At 44.3% G+C, this 24,634-nt stretch overlaps 1 protein-coding gene across 1 annotated transcript in view; it reads left to right on the plus strand.

Moving 5' to 3' along the window:
* LOC120998109 (collagen alpha-1(XIX) chain-like) overlaps positions 1-24,634 on the plus strand; it is a 378,018-nt gene that overhangs the window by 102,364 nt on the left and 251,020 nt on the right. The window contains exon 12 of the mRNA XM_040428629.1: positions 11,086-11,139. Within this exon, the coding sequence (XP_040284563.1) occupies positions 11,086-11,139 (54 nt within the window). The remainder of the gene's footprint in view (positions 1-11,085; positions 11,140-24,634) is intronic.

Genomic DNA, 24,634 nt, shown 5'->3' on the forward strand with positions numbered 1-24,634 from the left:
CCCACCAGGTGGAACTCCACCTTGCACATGCTGGACAGACTGTGCGAGCAGCAGCAGGCCATAGTGGAGTTTCAGCTGCAGCACGCACGGGTTAGTCGCACTGCGGAACAGCACCACTTTACCACCAATGACTGGGCCTCCATGCGAGACCTGTGTGCCCTGTTGCGCTGTTTTAAGTACTCCACCAACATGGCCAGTGGCGATGACACCATTATCAGCGTTACAATACCACTTCTATGTCTCCTTGAGAAAACACTTAGGGCGATGATGGAAGAGGAGGTGGCCCAGGAGGAAGAGGAGGAAGAGGGGTCATTTTTAGCACTTTCAGGCCAGTCTCTTCGAAGTGACTCATGGGGAGGTTTTTTGCAACACCAGAGGCCAGGTACAAATGTGGCCAGACAGGGCCCACTACTGGAGGACGAGGAGGACGAGGATGAGGAGGAGGTGGAGGAGGATGAGGATGAAGCATGTTCACAGCGGGGTGGCACCCAAAGTAGCTCGGGCCCATCACTGGTGCGTGGCTGGGGGGAAACACAGGACGATGACGATACGCCTCCCACAGAGGACAGCTTGTCCTTACCTCTGGGCAGCCTGGCACACATGAGCGACTACATGCTGCAGTGCCTGCGCAACGACAGCAGAGTTGCCCACATTTTAACGTGTGCGGACTACTGGGTTGCCACCCTGCTGGATCCCCGGTACAAAGACAATGTGCCCACCTTACTTCCTACACTGGAGCGTGATAGGAAGATGCGCGAGTACAAGCGCACGTTGGTAGACGCGCTACTGAGAGCATTCCCAAATGTCACAGGGGAACCAGTGGAAGCCCAAGGCGAAGGCAGAGGAGGAGCAAGAGGTCGCCAACGCAGCTGTGTCACGGCCAGCTCCTCTGAGGGCAGGGTTAGCATGGCAGAGATGTGGAAAAGTTTTGTCACCACGCCACAGCTAACTGCACCACCACCTGATACGGAACGTGTTAGCAGGAGGCAACATTTCACTAACATGGTGGAACAGTACCTGTGCACACCCCTCCACGTACTGACTGATGGTTCGGCCACATTCAACTTCTGGGTCTCCAAATTGTCCACGTGGCCAGAGCTAGCCTTTTATGCCTTGGAGGTGCTGGCCTGCCCGGCGGCCAGCGTTTTGTCTGAACGTGTATTCAGCACGGCAGGGGGCGTCATTACAGACAAACGCAGCTGCCTGTCTACAGCCAATGTGGACAAGCTGACGTTTATAAAAATGAACCAGGCATGGATCCCACAGGACCTGTCCATCCCTTGTGCAGATTAGACATTAACTACCTCCCCTTAACAATATATTACTGTACTCCAGGGCACTTCCTCATTCAATCCTATTTTTATTTTCATTTTACCATTATATTGCGGGGCAACCCAAAGTTGAATGAACCTCTCCTCTGTCTGGGTGCCGGGGCCTAAATGTGTGACAGTGGCCTGTTCCAGCGGTGGGTGACGTGAAGCCTGATTCTCTGCTATGACATGAAGACTGATTCTCTGCTGACATGAAGCCTGAATCTCTGTTATGGGACCTCTCTCCTTTGCCTGGGTGCCTGGGCCTAAATATGTGACAGTGGCCTGTTCCAGTGGTGGGTGACGTGAAGCCTGATTCTCTGCTATGACATGAAGACTGATTCTGTGCTGACATGAAGCCAGATTCTCTGTTACGGGACCTCTCTCCTCTGTCTGGGTGCCAGGGCCTAAATGTGTGACAATGGCCTGTTCCAGTGGTGGGTGACGTGAAGCCTGATTCTCTGCTATGACATGAAGACTGATTCTGTGCTGACATGAAGCCAGATTCTCTGTTACGGGATCTCTCTCCTCTGTCTGGGTGCCAGGGCCTAAATGTGTGACAGTGGCCTGTTCCAGTGGTGGGTGACGTGAAGCCTGATTCTCTGCTATGACATGAAGACTGATTCTGTGCTGACATGAAGCCAGATTCTCTGTTACGGGACCTCTCTCCTCTGTCTGGGTGCCTGGGCCTAAATATGTGACAGTGGCCTGTTCCAGTGGTGGGTGACGTGAAGCCTGATTCTCTGCTATGATATGAAGACTGATTCTCTGCTGACATGAAGCCTGAATCTCTGTTATGGGACCTCTCTCCTCTGCCTGGGTGCCTGGGCCTAAATATGTGACAGTGGCCTGTTCCAGTGGTGGGTGACGTGAAGCCTGATTCTCTGCTATGACATGAAGACTGATTCTCTGCTGACATGAAGCCTGAATCTCTGTTATGGGACCTCTCTCCTCTTCCTGGGTGCCTGGGCCTAAATATGTGACAGTGGCCTGTTCCAGTGGTGGGTGACGTGAAGCCTGATTCTCTGCTATGACATGCAGACTGATTCTCTGCTGACATGAAGCCAGATTCTCTGTTACGGGACCTCTCTCCTCTGCCTGGGTGCCTGGGCCTAAATATCTGACAATGGACTGTTCCAGTGTTCGGTGATGTAAAGCCTGATTCTCTGCTATGTCATGCAGACTGATTCTCTGCTGACATGAAGCCAGATTCTCTGTTACGGGACCTCTCTCCTCTGCCTGGGTGCCGGGGCCTAAATATATGACAATGGACTGTTACAGTGGTGGGTGACGTGAAGCCAGATTCTCTGCTATGGCATGAAGACTGATTCTCTGCTGACGTGAAGCCAGATTCTCTGCTTTGGGACCTCTCTCCAATTGATATTGGTTTATTTTTATATATTTTATTTTTATTTTAATTCATTTCCCTATCCACATTTGTTTGCAGGGGATTTACCTACATGTTGCTGCCTTTTGCAGCCCTCTAGCTCTTTCCTGGGCTGTTTTGCAGCCTTTTTAGTGCCGAAAAGTTCGGGTCCCCATTGACTTTAATGGGGTTCGGGTTCGGGACGAAGTTCGGGTCGGGTTCGGATCCCGAACCCGAACATTTCCGGGAAGTTCGGCCGAACTTCTCGAACCCGAACATCCAGGTGTTCGCTCAACTCTATTTATAACCCTTCCTTACCAGGCCAATTTTTCAGATTTTTTTTTGCAAGGGGCCTATCTAATTGCAAATAACTATTTAACTTTGGGGCCAACCTACACATATTTGATATTATTTTTCACAGGGCACCTTAGACCTTTCTTTTGTGTCATTAGATGACAGATACAATTTATTTTTTTTTTTCATTTTTTGGAAAATCTGTTAAAATGATAAAAACATGTATATTTTCCATTCTTATCATTTTTTTTAACTGTTAAAAAGGATTTCAAGACAAAACATGTATAAAAATATTACCATATGTTTGTACTGTGAAAATAGATGCTATTTGTTCAGTTTTCCTACTGGCTATGCACACTGCAAGACTTGAAATGAGTGGAATGCATTATAGATTTATTGAAACAAAAGCCAACAACAGTGGTGGGTATACCCCCACAAAAAATTTCAATGTGGCCTTCAGCATCAATTACAGTTTGACAACGATGTCTCATGCCGTTCACAAGTCGAATTATTGTCTGTTGAGGCATGGCATCCCACTCTTCTTGAAGGGCGGCCTTAAGGTCATTGAGGTTCTGGGGTACAAAGTTACGAGCCTCTACATGGCGACTCAGCTGATCCCATAGGACTTCAATGGGATTCAGGTCTGGAAAAAGTGCAGGCCACTCCATTTGAGGCCCTCCAGTCTCCAGCAGCCGTTCCATAATGATGCGATCTCGATGAGCTGGCTCATTGTCTTCCATGAAGATGAAATTAGGCCTGTGTTGTTCATGCAGAGGCATAATGACTGGATTCATTATGTAATTCAAGTTGTATGGGCTTGTCACTGTACCATTCACAAAGTATAGGGCAGTTCTGTAATGACTAAACACACCTGACCACACTGTAACACAACCACCACCACCAAAAGCTTGTCTGATGACAACAGTGGCTGATGCATAGCACATATTTTTTTTGCCATACTTTTTTTACAATTACTAAAAAATATATAAATTTAATTTAGTCTCCATTTCTGAAACATTTCTGCCGGTATTTGAACTCACAACCTTCTACATTAGAGCCAAGAACTTTAACCACTACACTATACAGCTACATGTTAACCTGCACTGAAATATGAAATAATATTTCTTCTGTATAGAAATGCTTACTACATGGCAAACTACTATGAGGTTTTTCTGACATAGTTTATCATTCAGCTTTATAGCTGAGTGGTTAAAGTCCTTGCCTCTAATGTAGAAGGTTGTGAGTTCAAATCCCAGCAGAAACTTTTCAGAAATAGAGGCTAAGTTAGATTTAAATACACTGGGTGTCCCCAAGCACTGACTCCATATACAGTACAGACCAAAAGTTTGGACACACCTTCTCATTCAAAGAGTTTTCTTTATTTTCATGACTATGAAAATTGTAGATTCACACTGAAGGCATCAAAACTATGAATTAATACATGTGGAATTATGAGGAGAAGTCAGGTGGATACACAGCTGATAGTCCTACTGAATAGACTGTTAGAATTTGTATTATGGCAAGAAAAAAGCAGCTAAGTAAAGAAAAATTAGTGGCCATCATTACTTTAAGAAATGAAGGTCAGTAAGTCAGCCGAAAAATTGGGAAAACTTTGAAAGTAAGGGCTATTTGACCATGAAGGAGAGTGATGGGGTGCTGCGCCAGATGACCTGGCCTCCACAGTTAACGGACCTGAACCCAATCGAGATGGTTTGGGGTGAGCTGGACCGCACAGTGAAGGCAAAAGGGCCAACAAGTGCTAAGCATCTCTGGGAACTCCTTCAAGACTGTTGGAAGACCATTTCAGGGGACTACCTCTTGAAGCTCATCAAGAGAATGCCAAAAGTGTGCAAAGCAGTAATCAAAGCAAAAGGTGGCTACTTTGAAGAACCTAGAATATGACATATTTTCAGTTGTTTCACACTTGTTTGTTATGTATATAATTCCACATGTGTTAATTCATAGTTTTGATGCCTTCATAGTCATGAAAATAAAGAAAACTCTTTGAATGAGAAGGTGTGTCCAAACTTTTGGTCTGTACTGTATGGACATACAGTGGCGGAAATAATTATTTGACCCCTCACTGATTTTGTAAGTTTGTCCAATGACAAAGAAATGAAAAGTCTCAGAACAGTATCATTTCAATGGTAGGTTTATTGTAACAGTGGCAGATAGCACATCAAAAGGAAAATCGAAAAAATAACTTTAAATAAAAGATAGCAACTGATTTGCATTTCATTGAGTGAAATAAGTATTTGAACCCTCTAACAAAAAAAGACTTAATACTTGGTGGAAAAACCCTTGTTTACAAGCACAGAGGTCAAACGTTTCTTGTAATTGATGACCAAGTTTGCGCACTTTTTAGGAGGAATGTTGGTCCACTCCTCTTTGCAGATCATCTCTAAATCCCTAAGGTTTCGAGGCTGTCTCTGTGCAACTCTGAGCTTGAGCTTCCTCCATAGGTTTTCGATTGGATTAAGGTCCGGAGACTGACTAGGCCACTCCATGACCTTAATGTGCTTCTTCTTGAGCCACTCCTTTGTTGCCTTTGCTGTATTTTTTGGGTCATTGTCGTGCTGGAACACCCATCCACGACCCATTTTCAGTTTCCTGGCAGAGGGAAGGAGGTTGTCGCTCAGGATTTCACGATACATGGCTCCGTCCATTTTCCCGTTTATGCAAATAAGTTGTCCTGTGCCCTTAGCAGAAAAACACCCCCAAAGCAAAATGTTTCCACCCCCATGCTTGACGGTGGGGACGGTGTTTTGGGGGTCATAGGCAGCATTTTTCTTCCTCCAAACACAGCGAGTTGAGTTAATGCCAAAGAGCTCTATTTTGGTCTCATCAGACCACAGCACCTTCTCCCAGTCACTCTCTGAATCATTCAGGTGTTCATTGGCAAACTTCAGACGGGCCTGCACATGTGCCTTCCTGAGCAGGGGGACCTTGCGAGCCCTGCAGGATTTTAATCCATTGCGGTGTAATGTGTTTCCAATGGTTTTCTTGGTGACTGTGGTCCCTGCTAATTTGAGGTCATTAACTAACTCCTCCCGTGTAGTTCTAGGATGCTTTTTCACCTTTCTCAGAACCATTGACACCCCACGAGGTGAGATCTTGCGTGGAGCCCCAGAGCGAGGTCGATTGATGGTCATTTTGTGCTCCTTCCATTTTCGAACAATCGCACCAACAGTTGTCACCTTCTCTCCCAGCTTCTTGCTAATGGTTTTGTAGCCCATTCCAGCCTTGTGCAGGTCTACAATTTTGTCTCTGACATCCTTGGACAGCTCTTTGGTCTTTCCCATGTTGGAGAGTTTGGAGTCTGCTTGATTGATTGATTCTGTGGACAGGTGTCTTTTATACAGGTGACTAGTTAAGACAGGTGTCCTTAATGAGGGTGACTAATTGAGTAGAAGTGTCTAACCACTCTGTGGGAGCCAGAACTCTTAATGGTTGGTAGGGGTTCAAATACTTATTTCACTCAATGAAATGCAAATCAGTTGCTATCTTTTATTTAAAGTTATTTTTTCGATTTTCCTTTTGATGTGCTATCTGCCACTGTTACAATAAACCTACCATTGAAATGATACTGTTCTGAGACTTTTCATTTCTTTGTCATTGGACAAACTTACAAAATCAGTGAGGGGTCAAATAATTATTTCCGCCACTGTAGCTATATATGGAGTCAGAGCAGGGACTCCTAAGCTGCGGACTCACACTGGGGGATTCCTTCACTGTAAAGCGATCTTCTGCATAGACCTCAGTGGGACCCGGAACCCTCCCCTCTTCAGAGCAGGGGGTGCCTGGTTTAATGCTCGGTTCTCCCATTGACTTCCATTGTGCTTGGGTGCTGTGTATAGCACCCACTTTGGTACTCGATCAACACTATTTTTCACCATACTGCCAGAACAGATGTTGTCAACTTCCGAAACATAAATAGCACCTCAAAATAATGAGGCTTTGCCTCTAATGCCACAAGATGTAAGGCAGCTATCCTATAAGTCATCGTTCGCCCCTTTAAATAGGCCTTGAGGCATGACTCATATATCTGCTTGTTAAGAGCTCATTTGCATCCCTTTCTTCTCATAATTCCAGAGGAGCATAAATGGCTTATAAGTCTCCTCATACCAATTAAGGCACTGTTTCCCCAAGAAGAGATAGTACCCCCCCCCCCCCCCCAATGAAGTCTGTCTTGCACAGCTGTATTTTCTCTGACAAAGGGAGTTATAATTGAAATGTAAAATCTCAACAAACTTTGGTAACTTGACCTCACTATAACAGATAAAAATTGGCATATGATGTATTAGACCTTGGATTTTGTAGGACAAGGTGTGGTTTTTAAAGGAATCATTTTGGGGTACATACAATAGATTACATAACTTTTATTATTCTTAATTTGAGTGCAGGGGGATAAAATAAAATACTCTATACCTGTTTCTGTTCTACCCATGTGCTATGCAGCCCTGGGGGGGGGGGGGGGGGGATTTATCATGCCCCACACACAAGTTTTCTGGCCTAAAAAAGTTGCTAACACCGTGACAAGGTGACAAGGTGGTGTGGCATCTGCAGGGAGGGACCTTGGCATATTTATCTGTAAAAAAAAATTGATTTAAATCTACGCCAGCTAGGGTCTGATATAGATTTCACTTTAAGCACATGGACTGCTGGAGCTCTGCCTCTCCCAAGATACCTTGTCATAAATTTGGCACAGCCATTAGCAGTGCATGGGGATTTTGTAGACCAATGTAAAATGCTGGCCTATTGTACATTCAATTCACCCCAATGTCTTTCCTGACTGACAGAAACTTTCCCAGTCTTTTAGAAACATAGTTGATATTCTTCTCTAGTGATAGTCGCAATTACTGCAGCATGCAACAGGTATCGTTAGAGAAGTGGTCTGCATATTTTACACTAAAGATCAGGTAAATTGGAAATTTTGTTTGTGTGTGGGGGGTATAATATTTTGTACAACTTAGACACTGGGATTCAGACATTGGTAAATGTCTGGCTCGTGGCATCAATGAACAGCCTAATTAGATGCAGAGGAGTGATTAGATTAAAAAAAAAACACTTATCACACTCCTTTTCTGGAAAACAAGACTAATATTTGACAATCAGAGAGCAAGTTTGCTGTCTGATTGAGGGTGGGAGAGGGGCATAGTTAACATGCACATACGTATCATATACAGTTACACAGGGAAAAAGGATAATATTTCTCTCTTCTTTTCCTTGGAGCCTGTCAGCAGGGCCCCCACTGACCCCCCTTTCCTCCTCCACACTGGCTGAGATCACAGTCTAATGAAGTGGGAAGAGCTGCGTTAGGCCTTAATACCTCAGACTGGGTAGCTACTACATATCTTGGTATTGTTTGAAAACTGAAAATCTATGCTTTTAAGCAAAACTAAGATCAAAGAACTAGGTGAGCTAGCTAAATATATAGCCTTTAGAAATCGAGCCAGGAGTCAAAGCTGCAGTTATATGCATCTCTCACTGGGACCCATTTATCAGGGTGTAACATGCAATGTATCATGGCTTAGATTTCCAAGCTTTAAAACTAGGCAAAATTATGTCTAATCACAGCCTAAAAAAATGGTCCTCTGAAGTGACCCCCACCGTTCTGCATCCAAACAGCCCTGAATTCTGTTTGTTCAAACCATTATTGTCCTTTCCTACCTGAACAAACACAGTTTGGTTTGGTTTTTTACAATATTTAAGTGAAACGTGGAAAAGTTCTTCAACTTAACAGCTACTATATATACCATTATGAAAGCAATACTATCCTATCCTATCATATACCATAACAGACTGATGGTTGGTGGTCCAACTGCTGAAACTCTCATTAGTCCCCAAAATTAAGGAGCCACAGCACTCACCTTCACAGTATTTCCTTGCACAACTAAACTTTCAGCCACTTATGGTGCAGGAAAGTATAGTACAACACAGCTCCAACCATTTGACAGTTCCCTGCAATGTGAATGCACCACCCCTATAGCTGATGGGACCATCAAGGATCCCAAAGATCAGATCCCCAATGATATCCCTAGAATATTCTAGTAATACACCATGAAATTACAAGATAGCAATACTCCTTTAACTATAAACCTGTTTGTAAGCCTATATTTAACCTACATTTTCATTTATTTTAAAGCCAATTGTTTAATTCATCTGCATGTAATTACCGTATTTTTCGCTTTATAAGACACACCTGATGATAAGACGCACCTAGGTTTTTGAGGAGGAAAATCAGAAAAAAAATATTTTCAACCAAAAGGTGTGCTTTTGGTGGGTTTTGAACTATTGGTGGTCTGTGGATGACACTATAATACGGGATCTGTGGATGACACTGTTATTGAGGGGATCTGTGGATGACACACTTATGGGGGATCTGTGGATGGCACTGTTATGGGGGATCTGTTGATGACACTGTTATGGGGGATCTGTGGATGACACTGTTATAGGGGATCTGTTGATGACACTGTTTTGGGGGATCTGTGGATGACACACTGTTATGAGGGATCTGTGGATGACACTTATGTGATTATAACACCCATCATCCTAAAGAATACACTGATGTACTGTACATTGGTGTATTCTCAAGGGTGAGGGGAGTTATAGTCAGATTAAATATAAACACTGTCCAGGGACTGTTCTGTAATTGGCATGTGTTTATATTAAATATGACTATAACCCCCCTCATCCATAGGAATCCACTCATATACTGCAGTACATGGGTGGATTCCTATGGATGAGGGGGGTTATAGTCATATTTAATATAAACACATGCCAATTACAGAACAGTCCCTGGACAGTGTTTATATTAAATACTATAACCCCCCTCATCCATAGCAATCCACTCATACACTGCAGTACATGGGGGATGTATGAGCAGAGAGAAGCAGGGCTGGCAGGCACAATAACAGAGGCGCTGGAGCGTACAGTGTGACAGGCATCCAGCACATAGACAAGAAGACCGGGACCCTGGAGCTCAGGTCAGTGCCCCCGGCAGCAGCTGGAGGGGACAGGGGAGAGAAGATAATACTTACTGGAGCTGCAGGCTCCGGTCCCGGGTGCGCACCAGACTTGCGGGCTGGCTGCTGGAGATGGGGAAAGGGGGAAAAATGTTCACTTACAGGATCTGAGGACTCCGGTGCCGGGTGCGCACCGGACGTGCGGGCTGGCTGCTGGAGGAGGGGACAGGGGGAAAACACTTTTACTTACTGTTGCTGCGGGCTCCCGTCTCGGGCGCTGGCGGCAGTGGAGCATAATAAGTGAAGCCGCCAGCCTGCCCATCCCTGGTGCGATCTTGTTAAGGAAGCGTGTGCTGGAGGCAGAAACCTTCAGTGAAGCCGCCAGCCCACCCAACAGTTTAATGGCCACCTAATTTGCATTGCATTCGTTTTATAAAACGCAGTGACTTTTTCCCTCCACTTTGGAGGGGGAAAAAGTGCGTCTTATAAAACGGAAAATACGGTAATATAATTGAAATATAATCAATTAAATATAATATATGAATGTATGAGATTTCTTAAGACTATGGTATAAATATTGTATCAACTCTTTATTCTTCTAAATACATTACATTTTGAAAATCATTTATCTAAAAAAAACTGATGTATGTCTTTTTAAAATAATTTGAATTAAGTTTTAAGCTTTTTGATACATTCATTGTGCACATGGTTACCCTTTTGCTTACGGTCACTATAATATAGTCAATGTAGTCAATGAACAAGTATATACTTTACTTATTATAAGCCATTATCCAGCCTGTGCTTGCTCTACATGTGCAAAGTTCTGTGCAGATATTTATGCAAAATAAATTGATAATGATATGCAGATTTCAATTGAAGCAGCAAAATGAATGTGTCACTGTATCAACATACACCAGGTAGGGTCTTTACATTTGATCTGTCAAGGTGAAAAAGCAACCACTGGCATCATTGTATCCTCTCAGTTTGTACGCTTATCAGTAGGATGCAGCTGTTTTATCAGTCAGAAGAGAAGATGCTTGGGAGACTTAATTGGGTTAGGCTGACCTAGAAAGAACTGTTTTTCAAAGCAAATGTATTGCTGAAAGCCTTTTATTATTGTTTATAAATGAAACATTTTCACTTTTTACAGGGGCATTTTGGGCGAACTGGACATCCAGGACCTCCAGGGGTCAAAGGAGAAAAGGTACAGTCATATCTTCAGTTGGCACTAGCAATAATACATTTATAACACCTTTGTAACTATTATAACTATTGGACTATTAAACTACATTGCTTGCATTAGATTATCTGTTAATATTTGTAGGCTTATTAGTAAATCATTTTAACAATATGCATATGCAAATCAAAGTTTCAGTGTGGAAATTTGCAACTTAAAGAGGACCTTTCATGCGATTTTATTAAGGGAGATATACAGTCAGGTCCATAAATATTGGGAAATCATCACAATTCTAAAACTTTTGGCTCTATACACCACCACAAGGGATTTGAAATGAAACGAACAAGATGTGCTTTAACTGCAGACTGTCAGCTTTAATTTGAGGGTATTTACATCCAAATCAGGTGAACGATGTAAGAATTACAACAGTTTGCATATGTGCCTCCCACATGTTAAGGGAGCAAAAGTAATGGGACAATTGGCTTCTCAGCTGTTCCATAGCCAGTTGTGTGTTATTCCCTCATTATCCCAATTACAATGAGCAGATAAAAGGTCCAGAGTTTATTTCAAGTGTGGTATTTGCATTTGGAATCTGTTGCTGTCAACTCTCAAGATGAGATCCAAAGAGCTGTCACTATCAGTGAAGCAAGCCATCTTTAGGCTGAAAAAACACAACAAACCCATCAGAGAGATAGCAAAAACATTAGGCGTGGCCAAAACAACTGTTTGGAACATTCTTAAAAAGAAGGAACGCATCGGTGAGCTCAGCAACACCAAAAGACCCTGAAGACCACGGAAAACAACTGTGGTGGATGACCGAAGAATTATTTCCCTGATGAAGAAAACACCCTTCACAACAGTTGGCCAGATCAAGAACACTCTCCAGGAGGTAGGTGTATTTGTGTCAAAGTCAACAATCAAGAGAAGACTTCACCAGAGTGAATACAGAGTGTTCACCACAAGATGTAAACCATTGGTGAGCCTCAAAAACAGGAAGGCCAGATTAGGGTTTGCCAAACGACATCTAAAAAAGCCTTCACAGTTCTGGAACAACATCCTATGGACAGATGAGACCAAGATCAACTTGTACCAGAGTGATGGGAAGAGAAGAGTATGGAGAAGGAAAGGAACTGCTCATGATCCTAAGCATACCACCTCATCAGTGAAGCATGGTGGTGCTAGTGTCATGGCGTGGGCATGTATGGCTGACAATGGAACTGGTTCTCTTGTATTTATTGATGATGTGACTGCTGACAAAAGCAGCAGGATGAATTCTGAAGTGTTTCGGGCAATATTATCTGCTCATATTCAGCCAAATGCTTCAGAACTCATTGGCCGGCGCTTCATAGTGCAGATGGACAATGACCCAAAGCATACTGCAAAAGCAACCAAAGAGTTTTTTAAGGGAAAGAATTGGAATGTTATGCAATGGCCAAGTCAATCACCTGACCTGAATCCGATTGAGCATGCATTTCACTTGCTGAAGACAAAACTGAAGGGAAAATGCCCCAAGAACAAGCAGGAACTGAAGACAGTTGAGGTAGAGGCCTGGCAGAGCATCACCAGGGATGAAACCTAGCGTCTGGTGATGTCTATGCGTTCCAGACTTCAGGCTGTAATTGACTGCAAAGAATTTGCAACCAAGTATTAAAAAGTGAAAGTTTGAGTTATGATGATTATTATGTCCCATTACTTTTGGTCCCTTAAAAAGTGGGAGGCACATATGCAAACTGTTGTAATTCCTACACCGTTCCCCTGATTTGGATGTAAATACCCTCAAATTAAAGCTGACAGTCTTCAGTTAAAGCACATCTTGTTTCATTTCAAATCCATTGTGGTGGTGTATAGAGCCAAAAATGTTAGAATTGTGTCGATGTCCCAATATTTATGGACCTGACTGTATACCTGTACTTGCGCGGTCGCCCCGCTTATGCTGCCACCCTGCTTGATTTTTTAAAATATGCCTTCTATGCCACGCTGTGCCCCACCAGGATATCTCCTGCTCAGTATGCTAATACTGAGCATCGGAGCAGACTGAGTCCTTCTCCGTGGGCGTCTCCTTCTCCCTGCCTCTAGCGCTGTCCAATCGTAGCGCAGAGTTGGGGTACTTAAGTCAGCTTACCCTGTGATAGCATGCCAGAGAAATAGTGTCTAGTACTTCTGTGTCCTGCAAAGGTGTGCTATTATTGTCTTTGTTTGCCTGTGTACTTATTTCTGCCTGTTTCTGGTTGCAACCCTTCACTGCCTGACCTGATCTCTGCTTTTTCTCTGTACTGACACTGATCTTGGATTGTTTTTTGGATTGCTTTGGCCCTGGCCTGTCCCTGACTACAGTTTTGCCTTACCCCTCAGTGTGGGTCAGCAATCTACTAAACAGAAACTACTTCAGGTCTCTGGTAAGCAGGGTAAGCAAACACAATACAGAGGCAAGACCACGGTTGAAAAAACAAAAGTCAAGTGTTTATTCACACAGAAAAGGCAGAAAAAAAAACCAATGCTTTGCAGGGTCCTGGTGTTAGTTCACACAGCAAGAGTATCCAAAATAACATAAATCACCTGGCAGACCACAGCAGACTTTAAGGCGCCTGACTCCCAGCAGGCGGCTCTCATGCAGCTCCCAGCCTTGCAGTATGGTGGATCTCCTCAGCACCCAAAAACACAGAGCTTCCACATCTCCACTATCACTTGGAGGATCATACCACACCCAGCTAAGCTGCTGGCTGTTTTTTTTTTGGGGGGGAACAGCCACCCACCCTGCTCTTTGGCTGCTCCCAATAAGAACCGGCCCGGATTGGCTTTACAGCCACACTAAGTAAAACAGTGTCAGCGAGCACTAGCTCCTGCTGACACACAAAATTACCAGTTCTTATCTCACCGAGGCCAGGAACCTCGGTGACATGTACCTTCCGTCAGTGACGGACCCTTGTGCCTTCCTACATACCTCCCCCCTTTATTAAACCCTGAGGGGGTGAACACACGCCAGACAGTGTACTCAGGACAGGGCATCTGCGTTTCCCTGTAACCGGCCTGCCCTGTGTTCTACTGTGAACTTAAAGTTTTGCAGAGACCACCTGGTGACCCGAGCATTCCTCTCTTTGGCCTGGCTCATCCACTTGAGAGGGGAGTGGTCGGTCACCATACGGAACTTCCTCCCCAACAGATAATAGCGGAAAGACTCGAGAGCCCACTTGATGGCCAGGCACTCTCTCTCCACTATACTGTACCGGGTCTCCGCTGGAGTGAGCTTACGGATGAGGAAGACAGCGGGATGCTCCTCCCCGTTGACTTCCTGAGACAGTACTGCACTGAGACCTACTTCAGAGGCATCGGTCTGTATCACAAATTCTCTCTTGAAGTCGGGCGTCACCAAAACCGGGGACCCACACAGGGCCGACTTCAAATCGGAGAAAGCCTCTTCTGCCTGGTCATTCCAGCGGACTATCACGGACTTCCGTCCCTTTAAGAGCCCTGTCAACTGAGCCACTTAAGTGGAAAAATGGGGGACAAACCTCATATAATATCCCACCTCCCAGAAACGACTTTATTTGTCTAGAGGTGGCAGGTCGGGGCCAATTCCGTATCGCCTCTATTTTGTTTACTTTGGGTTTGATGACTCCACGCCCAATGACATACCCAAGGTATTTAGTCTCCTTTAACCCTACTGCACATTTCTTTGGGTTAGCTGTTAGTCCCACCTTTCGAAAGGAGTTCACTACGGCCTGTACTTTGGGCAGGTGACTTTCCCAGTACGTACTGTGAATCATAATATCGCCCAGGTAAGCCAAGGTGTACCGCCGATGTGGACAAAGTACAATATCCATTAGACATTGAAAAGTGGCCAAAGGGTAACACCTTATATTGGTACAGCCCCTCTGGTCACCATCTACTATTAATAAATTTTCCCAGGCTCGGGATAGGGTTGGGTCCCGATGCTGGGCGGTACCAAAATTATCCCCGGAGACATTGAGGTCTGCGAGCTCAGGACCTGGTGGCAAGTCCTCCATGTCTCCCACTATCACACTTAGCGGGGTTGTCTCCCCCTCTTCCACCGAAGTGGCGGTCACCCCTACCGCTGGCCCTTCCGACTCAGGTTCTCAGGGTCCTGGTCTCCCCCTTGAGCCGGGCCATTCTGCTAGGGTTACCCCTGTCTCATGGGTAACAGTCACTCTTGTAACCGGCCACAGTGCCGGGAAGTCTCTCCCTATTATAAGTTCATAGTGTAGGTTGGTTGCGACAGCCACCTCGTGGGTCCACCTGCCGGAAACCGTGGACAGAGACACCATAGCAATAGGATAGTCTTTTAAGTCCCCATGAATACATATGACTCTGACGGCCGGTGTACTCAGCGGAGGGTACCAGGGAAGCCCTTACCAGGGTCACTAGACTCCCTGAATCCCACCTCCACCTGTCTCCCACCTCCACCTGGAACAGGTGGTTGAGAGACTCCGGAGCACCCACGGCACACAGTTTCCTGGCATATAATGATTGACGGAAGCCATAGTTCGTGTCCATGGGTTCCCCCTGCTGTGGACAGTCCGCTCGAACATGTCCAGGCTCCCAACACTGCCAGCACACCATTGGAGCGGGGTCCACAGGGGCCACATCCCGGGCAGGTTCGGTGGACACCAGTCACCGCATCCGGGGCGGAGGGACATGAGATTTGAGTGTCCCCCTCCAAAAAGAACCCCCCTGTAAGTTCTGGGTAGCCTCATAGTGCTCCACGAGGTCGACCATCTCTAGCGCATTACCTGGAGAGACCTAGCCAATCCATTGCTGGAGAGGGGGTGGCAGAGCCCTCCAGAACCTGTCTGCTAGCAACCGGACCAGCATAGCAGTGGGGCTCAGCACGTCAGGTTGTAGCCACTTTTGCAACAGGTTGAGCAGGTTATAATACTGGGGTCTCACGGGCTCAGCCGGGTTGAACTCCCACTGATGAGCCCCCTGGGCTCGGACCAGCACATTTACCCCCAGTCTTGCCAAAATCTCTCCCTTTACCTTTGGGTAGTCGGACGCTTGATCGTCCGGCAAATCGAAATACATGCGCTGAGACTCTGATGCCAGGAAAGGAGCAACGACCTCAGCCCACTGGTCCGGGGGAAGCCTTCCCCTGGTGGCCACTTTCTCATACATCGCCAGGTATGTTTCGATGTCATCTGTGGGTGTCATCTTATGGATCGCTGCACGGACTGCTTTCCGGGCATCGAGGACGCTTGGGGTTGCTCCTGCTGTTTGCAAAGCCATCACGTGTTGTAGAGGCAACTGGTTGGTCTCTTGCTGCTGCTTATTAGCCTCGCGTTGCTGCAGGTTGGTCTCTCGCTGCTGCAGATTAGCTTCCATGAGGGCCTTCAAAACAGTCTCCATTTTGTCACGTAACACAGGTTTAAATCTAGCAGGTTTGATAAATGCTATACACCCGTGTGCAAACCAAAATTATTTCAGCGATCACGCCAGCCTCACTGTGCTTGCCCGCTCCAAGCCACCAATTGTAGGGATTTGCTCTGGTAGGCAGGGTAAGCAGACGCAATACAGAGGCAAGACCACGGTTGAAAAAACAAAAGTCCAGTGTTTATTCACACAGAAAAGGCAGAAAAGAAAAACAATGCTTTAAAGGGTCCTGGTGTTAGCTCACAAAAACACAGAGATTCCACAGCTCCAGTATCCCTTGGAGGATCATACCACACCCAGCTGAGCTGCTGGCTGGGTTTTTAAACCCCAGCCCAAAACCTGGCCTGGACATGGGGAACAGCCACCCACCCTGCTCTTTGGCTGCTCCCAATAAAAACCGGCCCGGATTGGCTTTACAGCCACACTAAGTAAAACAGTGTCAGCGAGCACTAGCTCCTGCTGACACACAAAATTACCAGATAACCGAAGATTTCACAGCAGCATATCCAGTGTGACTTTTATTGGGGACCAAGAATGCACACACATAGCAATACGACGTTTCGGCTACGCAGTAGCCTTTCTCAAGTATACTGATACAAAGTTAATCAAATACATAAATATCTTAATAAGCCCCCCATGTGACATAATATGACCAATAGGCAAAAACAACTCTTTAATACCACCTGTGTATTAATTAAAATGATCACTGCTACCAATAGAAATGTTGCTCCACAATCAAATGTACCTGGTACTCATTAAAAAGACTCCAACTGCATCGTCGTATTGGTCATACATATCGGCGTCTCCATAGGACCATTGCGCATGTCTGTGATGTTATCGTGTCAATGCATGGGCGGGACGCCGTCACCACCGCCTGCAAGAAGGCCGCATCCATCTATACACAAGCGCTGCATGTGAGCCAATAGACACCGCTATTATCGGTCACATGTCAGGCGCGTCATCAGTCACGTGACCATCACCTGACCCGCAGAAGGTCCTGGAGCGCCGTAAAAAGATAATAATAGATCTACTATGTAAACCACGATTGTATGTTATGTTTAATGCACAAAAAAGAGCAATCATATATCCCATATGTATCTTTGTGTGGTTTAGACATAGAATAGATTATTAAGCAAAGTGCCGATATAATCGGTCACTAAGTCCATATACTATAACCACTGATGATATACAGACGCGTATACCAGTTTGTCCTCGACCTCCGCCATTAATATATTGCCAACACCTTTTACCAACTCTCTTTGGCAACACCTTTTACCAACAGTCACGCGGTGTGGCCATGGGGTCCAACGTGGCACTCACTTATGCCAGTTTGTCGAGGACAAACTGGTATGCGCGTCTGTATATCATCAGTGGGTCCTGTGCTGGTGGCGCTACATCGACGACATTTTTATGATTTGGAGTGGTTCAATGGACGATTTGAATGAATTTCATCAACATCTCAACAATGGGATACCCGGGCTACAATTTACTGTGACTTCCTCCTCCTCTGAGTTACAGTTTCTTGATGTCAGGGTATACCTAGAGGGAGGCCAATTAAAAACTGACTTATATAAGAAGCCTACAGATAGGAATAATCTTTTAAGATATGACAGTAATCATCCACGTCGTATGCTTGACTCCTTACCTTGGAGCCAGATGCTGCGTGTGAGATGAGTGGTGTCAGATGATGATGTATTCACGAACCGTATTGATGAGTTGCGCAATAAATTTACCAAGAGAAAATATCCATGCAGGCTGTTACACAGATCGAGGGTCCAGATCTCCTTGGCTGACAGGGCATCCACTTTTCAGACTTTCTCTGGGAATAGGAATATGGGACAAATCCCGTTTGTTTCCACCTATGGCCAACATAGTACAGACACAGATTCCCTTGTCTGGGTTGTTGCAATTGTGGAAACATGTTGAAAGGGAATACCTTTGTTCACCCATATAGTGGTAAGAAATTTAATATCAGAGAGTACTACACATGTCGATCTAAGTTTGTCATCTACATGATCGTCTGTCCCTGCAGTTTAATCCATGTGGGAGAGACGACCATGGAGGTTAGGGAGCGTATCAACAAACACAAAAGTACTATAAGGAAAAAAATGTTGGACAAGCCAGTGGCCAAACATTTCGCTGACTGTGGACACTCTGTCAGCCAATTGAGATTCCGGGTCATCGACTCGGTGCAGATTCCCAAGAGAGGGGGAGACAGGGAACGTATGTTAAAGAAAAAAGAGCTTAAATGGATTTTCACTTTACAAGCTCTACAACCCCAGGGATTGAATATTGCGTTTAATGCAAACAATGTAGATAGGTAGAGCATTTTTATATGTTGATGTCCAATTCAGTATATCATGTCTTTACTGGGTATTTTAAGGTATATTTATATTTGTTATACACCCCTTTACTCACATGATCTTTTAAGTATAGCACTTGTATGATTATCTGCTCCTTAATGTACACGGTTACTCATTGTTTTATATATACTTTTTTTGTGTATCCGAATTATGGTAATACTTGTGGATAATGATAGTGCTATTTTTTCCATATATGGACTTAGTGACCGATTATATCGGTACTTTGCTTAATAATCTATTCTATGTCTAAACCACACAAAGATACATATGGGAGATATGATTGCTCTTTTTTGTGCATTAAACATAACATACAATCGTGGTTCACATAGTAGATCTATTATTATCTTTTTATGGCGCTCCAGGACCTTCTGCGGGTCAGGTGATGGTCACGTGACTGATGACGCGCCTGACATGTGACCGATAATAGCGGTGTCTATTGGCTCACATGCAGAGCTTGTGTATAGATGGGTGCGGCCTTCTTGCAGGCGGTGGTGGCGGCGCCCTGCCCATGCATCGACGCGATGACATCACGGACATGCGCAATGGTCCTATGGAGACGCCGATATGTATGACCAATACGACGATGCAGTTGGAGTCTTTTTAATGAGTACCAGGTACATTTGATTGTGGAGCAACATTTCTATTGGTAGCAGTGATCATTTTAATTAATACACAGGTGGTATTAAAGAGTTGTTTTTGCCTATTGGTCATATTATGTCACATGGGGGGCTTATTAAGGTATTTATATGTTTGATTAACTTTGTATCAGTATACTTGAGAAAGGCTACTGCGTAGCCGAAACCTCGTTATGCTATGTGTGTGCATTCTTGGTCCCCAATAAAAGTCACACTGGATATGCTGCCGTGAAATCTTTTGTTATCTACTCATATACATGGGACGGCGGTGGATTGGCGGTTCCATCACGGCTGATGCATTCCGGACAGGTCAGAAGGTCCATTTTGTGCTGCTCTACAACTATTTCTTATTAACACAAAATTACCAGTTCTTATCTCACCGAGGCCAGGAACCTCGTTGATACGTACCTTCCGTCAATGACGGACCCTTGCGCCTTCCTACAAAGGGTTAAAAGGTGAAGACTATGGGACTAAACCAAAAACAAACACAGTGCAACAGCACTCTGCAAAGACAAATAACAAAGCAAATACAATAATGCCATACTCACTATAGACAATGTACTAGTGCTACTGCTACATTATAAATGTGAGATTCTTGGCAAATATATTTTGTACAGAATTATTTATGCCTCTCCACGAATAACAAGGCGATCTCTTTAGGACAGAAACCTACACTAAATACTAGCTCCTTAGGTGCTAAACTGGCCTCAATTAAATTCAGGGAATGCAGGTTCCAGATGCATGCTGACCCCACACTGTATCATCCCTATTTTGGGGCCACACTGTCCTCCATTATGTTCAGGGAATGCAGGTTTCACATGCATGCTGAGCCCACTCTGTATTTTACCGGTCCTGTTGCCATATGGCCTCCAATAAATGCAGGGAGAGCAGGCTACAGCTTTATACTTGCAGTAATTAACACCTTCAGGACCTTGGACGAGAATGCTCGCCCTAACTTGCAGGTACTTCAGGCACTAGGACGAGCATTCTCATCCTGCAGTTAAACTGTCACTGTGAGGAAACACACAGTGTCAGGATAGTGACAACAGCTGTTACAGACAGCTGATTGGTCCCAACACCTATGACAGAGACAGTCACAACTGTCCCCGTCTGAGGATTGCTGTGATTGGTCAGTCAATCCAGACTGACCAATCACAGCTAAAGGTGCCTGTTTCAACTCCGATCTCCTCAGTTTTCTCATTACTGTGACAGTGCTGAGGAGATTGAGACTGTGTGCTATATATCTTCAGCAGTACACTCCTTATTGCCGAGGAGATCGTGGCTGCAGCCTGACATTCCCCCTCAACATCCCCCCCTCCCAGCGGTGAAGGGGGAGTTGTCTCCAGTGCTGAGGACATCGGAGCTTCTTGTAATTCTCAGTCTCCAGTGCTGAGGAGGTCGGAGCTGTGGATAAGCTTGCCCTTCTCCCTCATCTGCAGAGTAAACCCTTTCAGCCCCCCTCACACATCTATAGCCCTTCATTAGAGCTCCCTGATGTTTGGGGAGCTGAGTGACCAGTGAGCTGTTTCTACCCTTCCCTCTTAGCTGCAGCTGCCCCATCAGCTGCACTTAGTCCCCCTCAGACACCCATACCCCTTCCCTAGTGCTGTGTGACCTGTGACTAAGGCTACATGCACACGATCAGGATTCATGTGCGGAGAATCCGCACTGAAATCCGCAGGTGTTCGCAGGCAAATCCGTGCGGTCAATCCGCATTAATTGGTGCGGATTTGCATACGGATTTGCGTGCGGATTTGGTGCGGATTCGGTGCGGATTTTCCGCATGCGGATTTCACTAAGTGAATGAAGAAAATCCGGTCAGGAAAAAAAAAATTAATTGACATGTCGCGGATTTTAAAATCCGCACCGCAGGTCAAAATCCGCGCGGAAAAAATCTGCATCGTGTGCATTGAGAATTTCAAATTCTCATAGAGTACAATGGACATGACCTACGGTGCGGATTTTCCGCACGCAAATCCGCGCGGAAAATCCGCACGCAATCCTGATCGTGTGCAGGGGGCCTAAAAGGCCGGAAGCTGTGAGTGTATTACATTGAGTAATACACTTACAGCCAATGCATTACAATACAGAAGTATTGTAATGCTTTGTAAAGGGGATCAGACCCCCAAAAGATGAAGTCCCAGAGTGGTGCAAAAAAATAAAGTGAAAAAAAGTTTTTAAAAAATTTAAAAATCTAAAAGTTTCAAGTAAAAAAATAAATAAAGCATCCTTTTCCCAAAATAAAGTAAAAAAAAAAATTGTAAAAAATAGGGGGGGAAAAGAGTAGCCACATGACCTAACCTCTCAGGTGAACACCGTAAAAAATAAAAATGGTGTAAAAAAAGCAATTTTTTTGTCACCTTAAATCACAAAAAGTGTAATAGCAAGCGTTCAAAAAGTCATATGCACCCCAAAATAGTGCCATTCAAACAGTCAACAGAGAGACTACCTAAGACAATCACCCAAAAAATAAAAAAACTATGGCTCTCAGACTATGGAGACACTAAAACATGATTTTGTTTTTGTTTCAAAAATGCTGTTATTGCGTAAAACTTAAATAAAATAATAAAAGTATACTTATTAGGTATCACCGCATCCGTAAGAACCTGCTGTATATAAATATCACATAACCTAACCCCTCAGATGAACACCGTAAAATAAAATTTATAAAAAGTGTGTCAAAAAAGCTTTTTTATGTCACCTTACATCACAAAAAGTGTAATACCAAGTAATCAAAAAGTCATATGAACCCTAAAATAGTACCAATCAAACCAGCATCTCATAACAAAAAAAATGATACCCTACATAAGACAGTCGCCCAAGAAAAAAAAAAATCTATGGCTTTCAGAATATAGAGACACAAAAAAATTATTTTTTTCTAAAATGCTTTATTATGTAAAAATTAAACAAACAACCAAAAAGAGTAGTCATATTTGGTATTGTCGCATCCGTAACAATCTGCTCTATAAAAATACCACATGATCTAACCTGTCAAATGAACATTGTAAATAACAAAAAATTCAAAAGGTGCCAAAACAGCTATTTTTTGTTACCTTGCCTCACAAAAAGTGTAATATAGAGCTACCAAAAATCCTATGTACCCTAAAATAGGACCAACAAAACTGCCACCTTATCCTGTAGTTTCCAAATGGGGTCATTTTTTGGAGTTTCTACTCTAGGGGTTCATCAGGGGGTCTTCAAATGTGACATAGCAATTTAAAATTATCCCAGTGAAATCTGCCATCCAAAAACCAAATGGCGTTCCTTTCCTCCTGTGCCCTGCCGTGTGCCCGTACAGCAGTTTACAACCACATATGGGGTGTTCTGTAAACTACAGAATCAGGGCAATAAATATTGAGTTTTGTTTGGCTGTTAACCCTTGCTTTGTTAGCAGAAAAAAATGGATCTGCCAAAAAAAGTGAAATTCTGAAATTTTATCTCCATTTTCCTTTAATTCTTGTGAAACACCTAAAGGGCTAAAAACATTTGTAAAATCTGTTTTGAATACCCTGAGGGGTGTAGTTTCTAAAATTAAGTCATTTATGGGTGGTTTATATTATGTAAGCCTCACAAAGTGACTTCAGACCTGAACTGGTCCTTAAAAAGTGGGTTTTGGAAATTTTCTGAAAATTTTCCCGATTTGTTTCTAAACTTCTAAGCCTTATAACATCCCAAAAAAAGAAAACGTAATTTACAAAATGATCCAAACCTGAAGTAGACATATAGGAAATGTAAAGTAATAAATATTTTAGGTATCACTATCTGTTTTAAAAGCAGAGAAATTGAAATTTAGAAAATTGCAAATTTTTCTAAATAAAAATGAAATATTTTGACTCAAATTTACCACAGTCATGAAGTACAATATGTGATGAGAAAACAATCTCAGAATGGCTTGGATAAGTGAAAGCGTTTTAAAGTTATCACCACATAAATTGACACATGTCAGATTAAAAAAAAATGGCCTGGTCCTTAAGGTGAAAAATGGCAGGGTCCTTAAGGGGTTAAAATCAGCCTGTGGGACAGACAGGTTAGTCAGGAGCAGTGATGGCCAGTTCGCCGTGTTCACCTGCGAACATATGCGGGCTGACATCTTTTCTCACAAGTCCGAAGAGACGCAGGTAAGCCCTTACCTGTGCCTGTGCGCGAGCCGGTCTGAAAACAAATGCAGTCAGCGGGAGCAGGCAGTTTCGAGAACAGCCACCGGGGGCCTTCATCGGGCTGTTCTCGGAACTGCCTGATCCCGATGACAGCATTTGTTTTCAGATCGGCTCGCAGCACAGGCACAGGTAAGGGCCGGACTTGTGAGAAAAGATGGCAGCCCGCATGTGTTCGCGGGCGAACACGGCGAACTGGCCATTACTGGTCAGGAGTACAGGACCAATGGATTCTGCCACACCTCCATGGCATACTGCAAAAAAAAAAAAGTGGGGGTTAGTCAGCACATTCCATTGCACTGGTGCACATCGCCATGTCTGTAAGAACAAAAGCAAAAACAAACACAATGCAACAGCACTTTGAAAACACAAATAACAAAGTAAATACAATGGTGCCATACTCACTATAGAAAGTGTTAATACTACGTAATAAATGTGAGATTCTTGGCAAATACATTTTGTACGAAATTATTTGTGCCAGTATGGCACCAGAAAAGGTAGTATTTAGTGAAGGTTCCTATCCTAAAAAGATCGCTTTATCATTGGCAAACAGGTACCCTCTGGTTCTCTAAACCCAGATCTTTTTGACAGAATCTGGATGTTCAGGAAATCTGGTTTCAGAGGGGCTTAAAACTTGATCTGCATTCAAGAAGGTGATGAGTGGAAGACTACTTTTAACACCAGTGACTATGACGAATATCGCGTCATGCCCTTTTTTCCTCTGCAATGCAATACCTGGTGCGGCGGCGGTGGCGCCATCGGGTCCCCATGGTGCTGTGGGGGGGACCCGCTGGTAAGAAAGGCAGCGCGATGCCTTCCTGAGGCATTGCGCTGCCTTCCGGTGACGAGCCTGTGAGATTCAGCCAACTGGATCTCACAGGCCGGAAGCTGTATTAGTAATACACACAGTATTACTCATACAGCCAATGCATTCCAATACAGAAGTATTGCAATGCATTATAAAGGATTAGACCACCAAAAGTTC

This window comes from Bufo bufo, chromosome 4 (genome assembly GCF_905171765.1).
Source record: "Bufo bufo chromosome 4, aBufBuf1.1, whole genome shotgun sequence".
Lineage (NCBI taxonomy): Eukaryota > Metazoa > Chordata > Amphibia > Anura > Bufonidae > Bufo > Bufo bufo.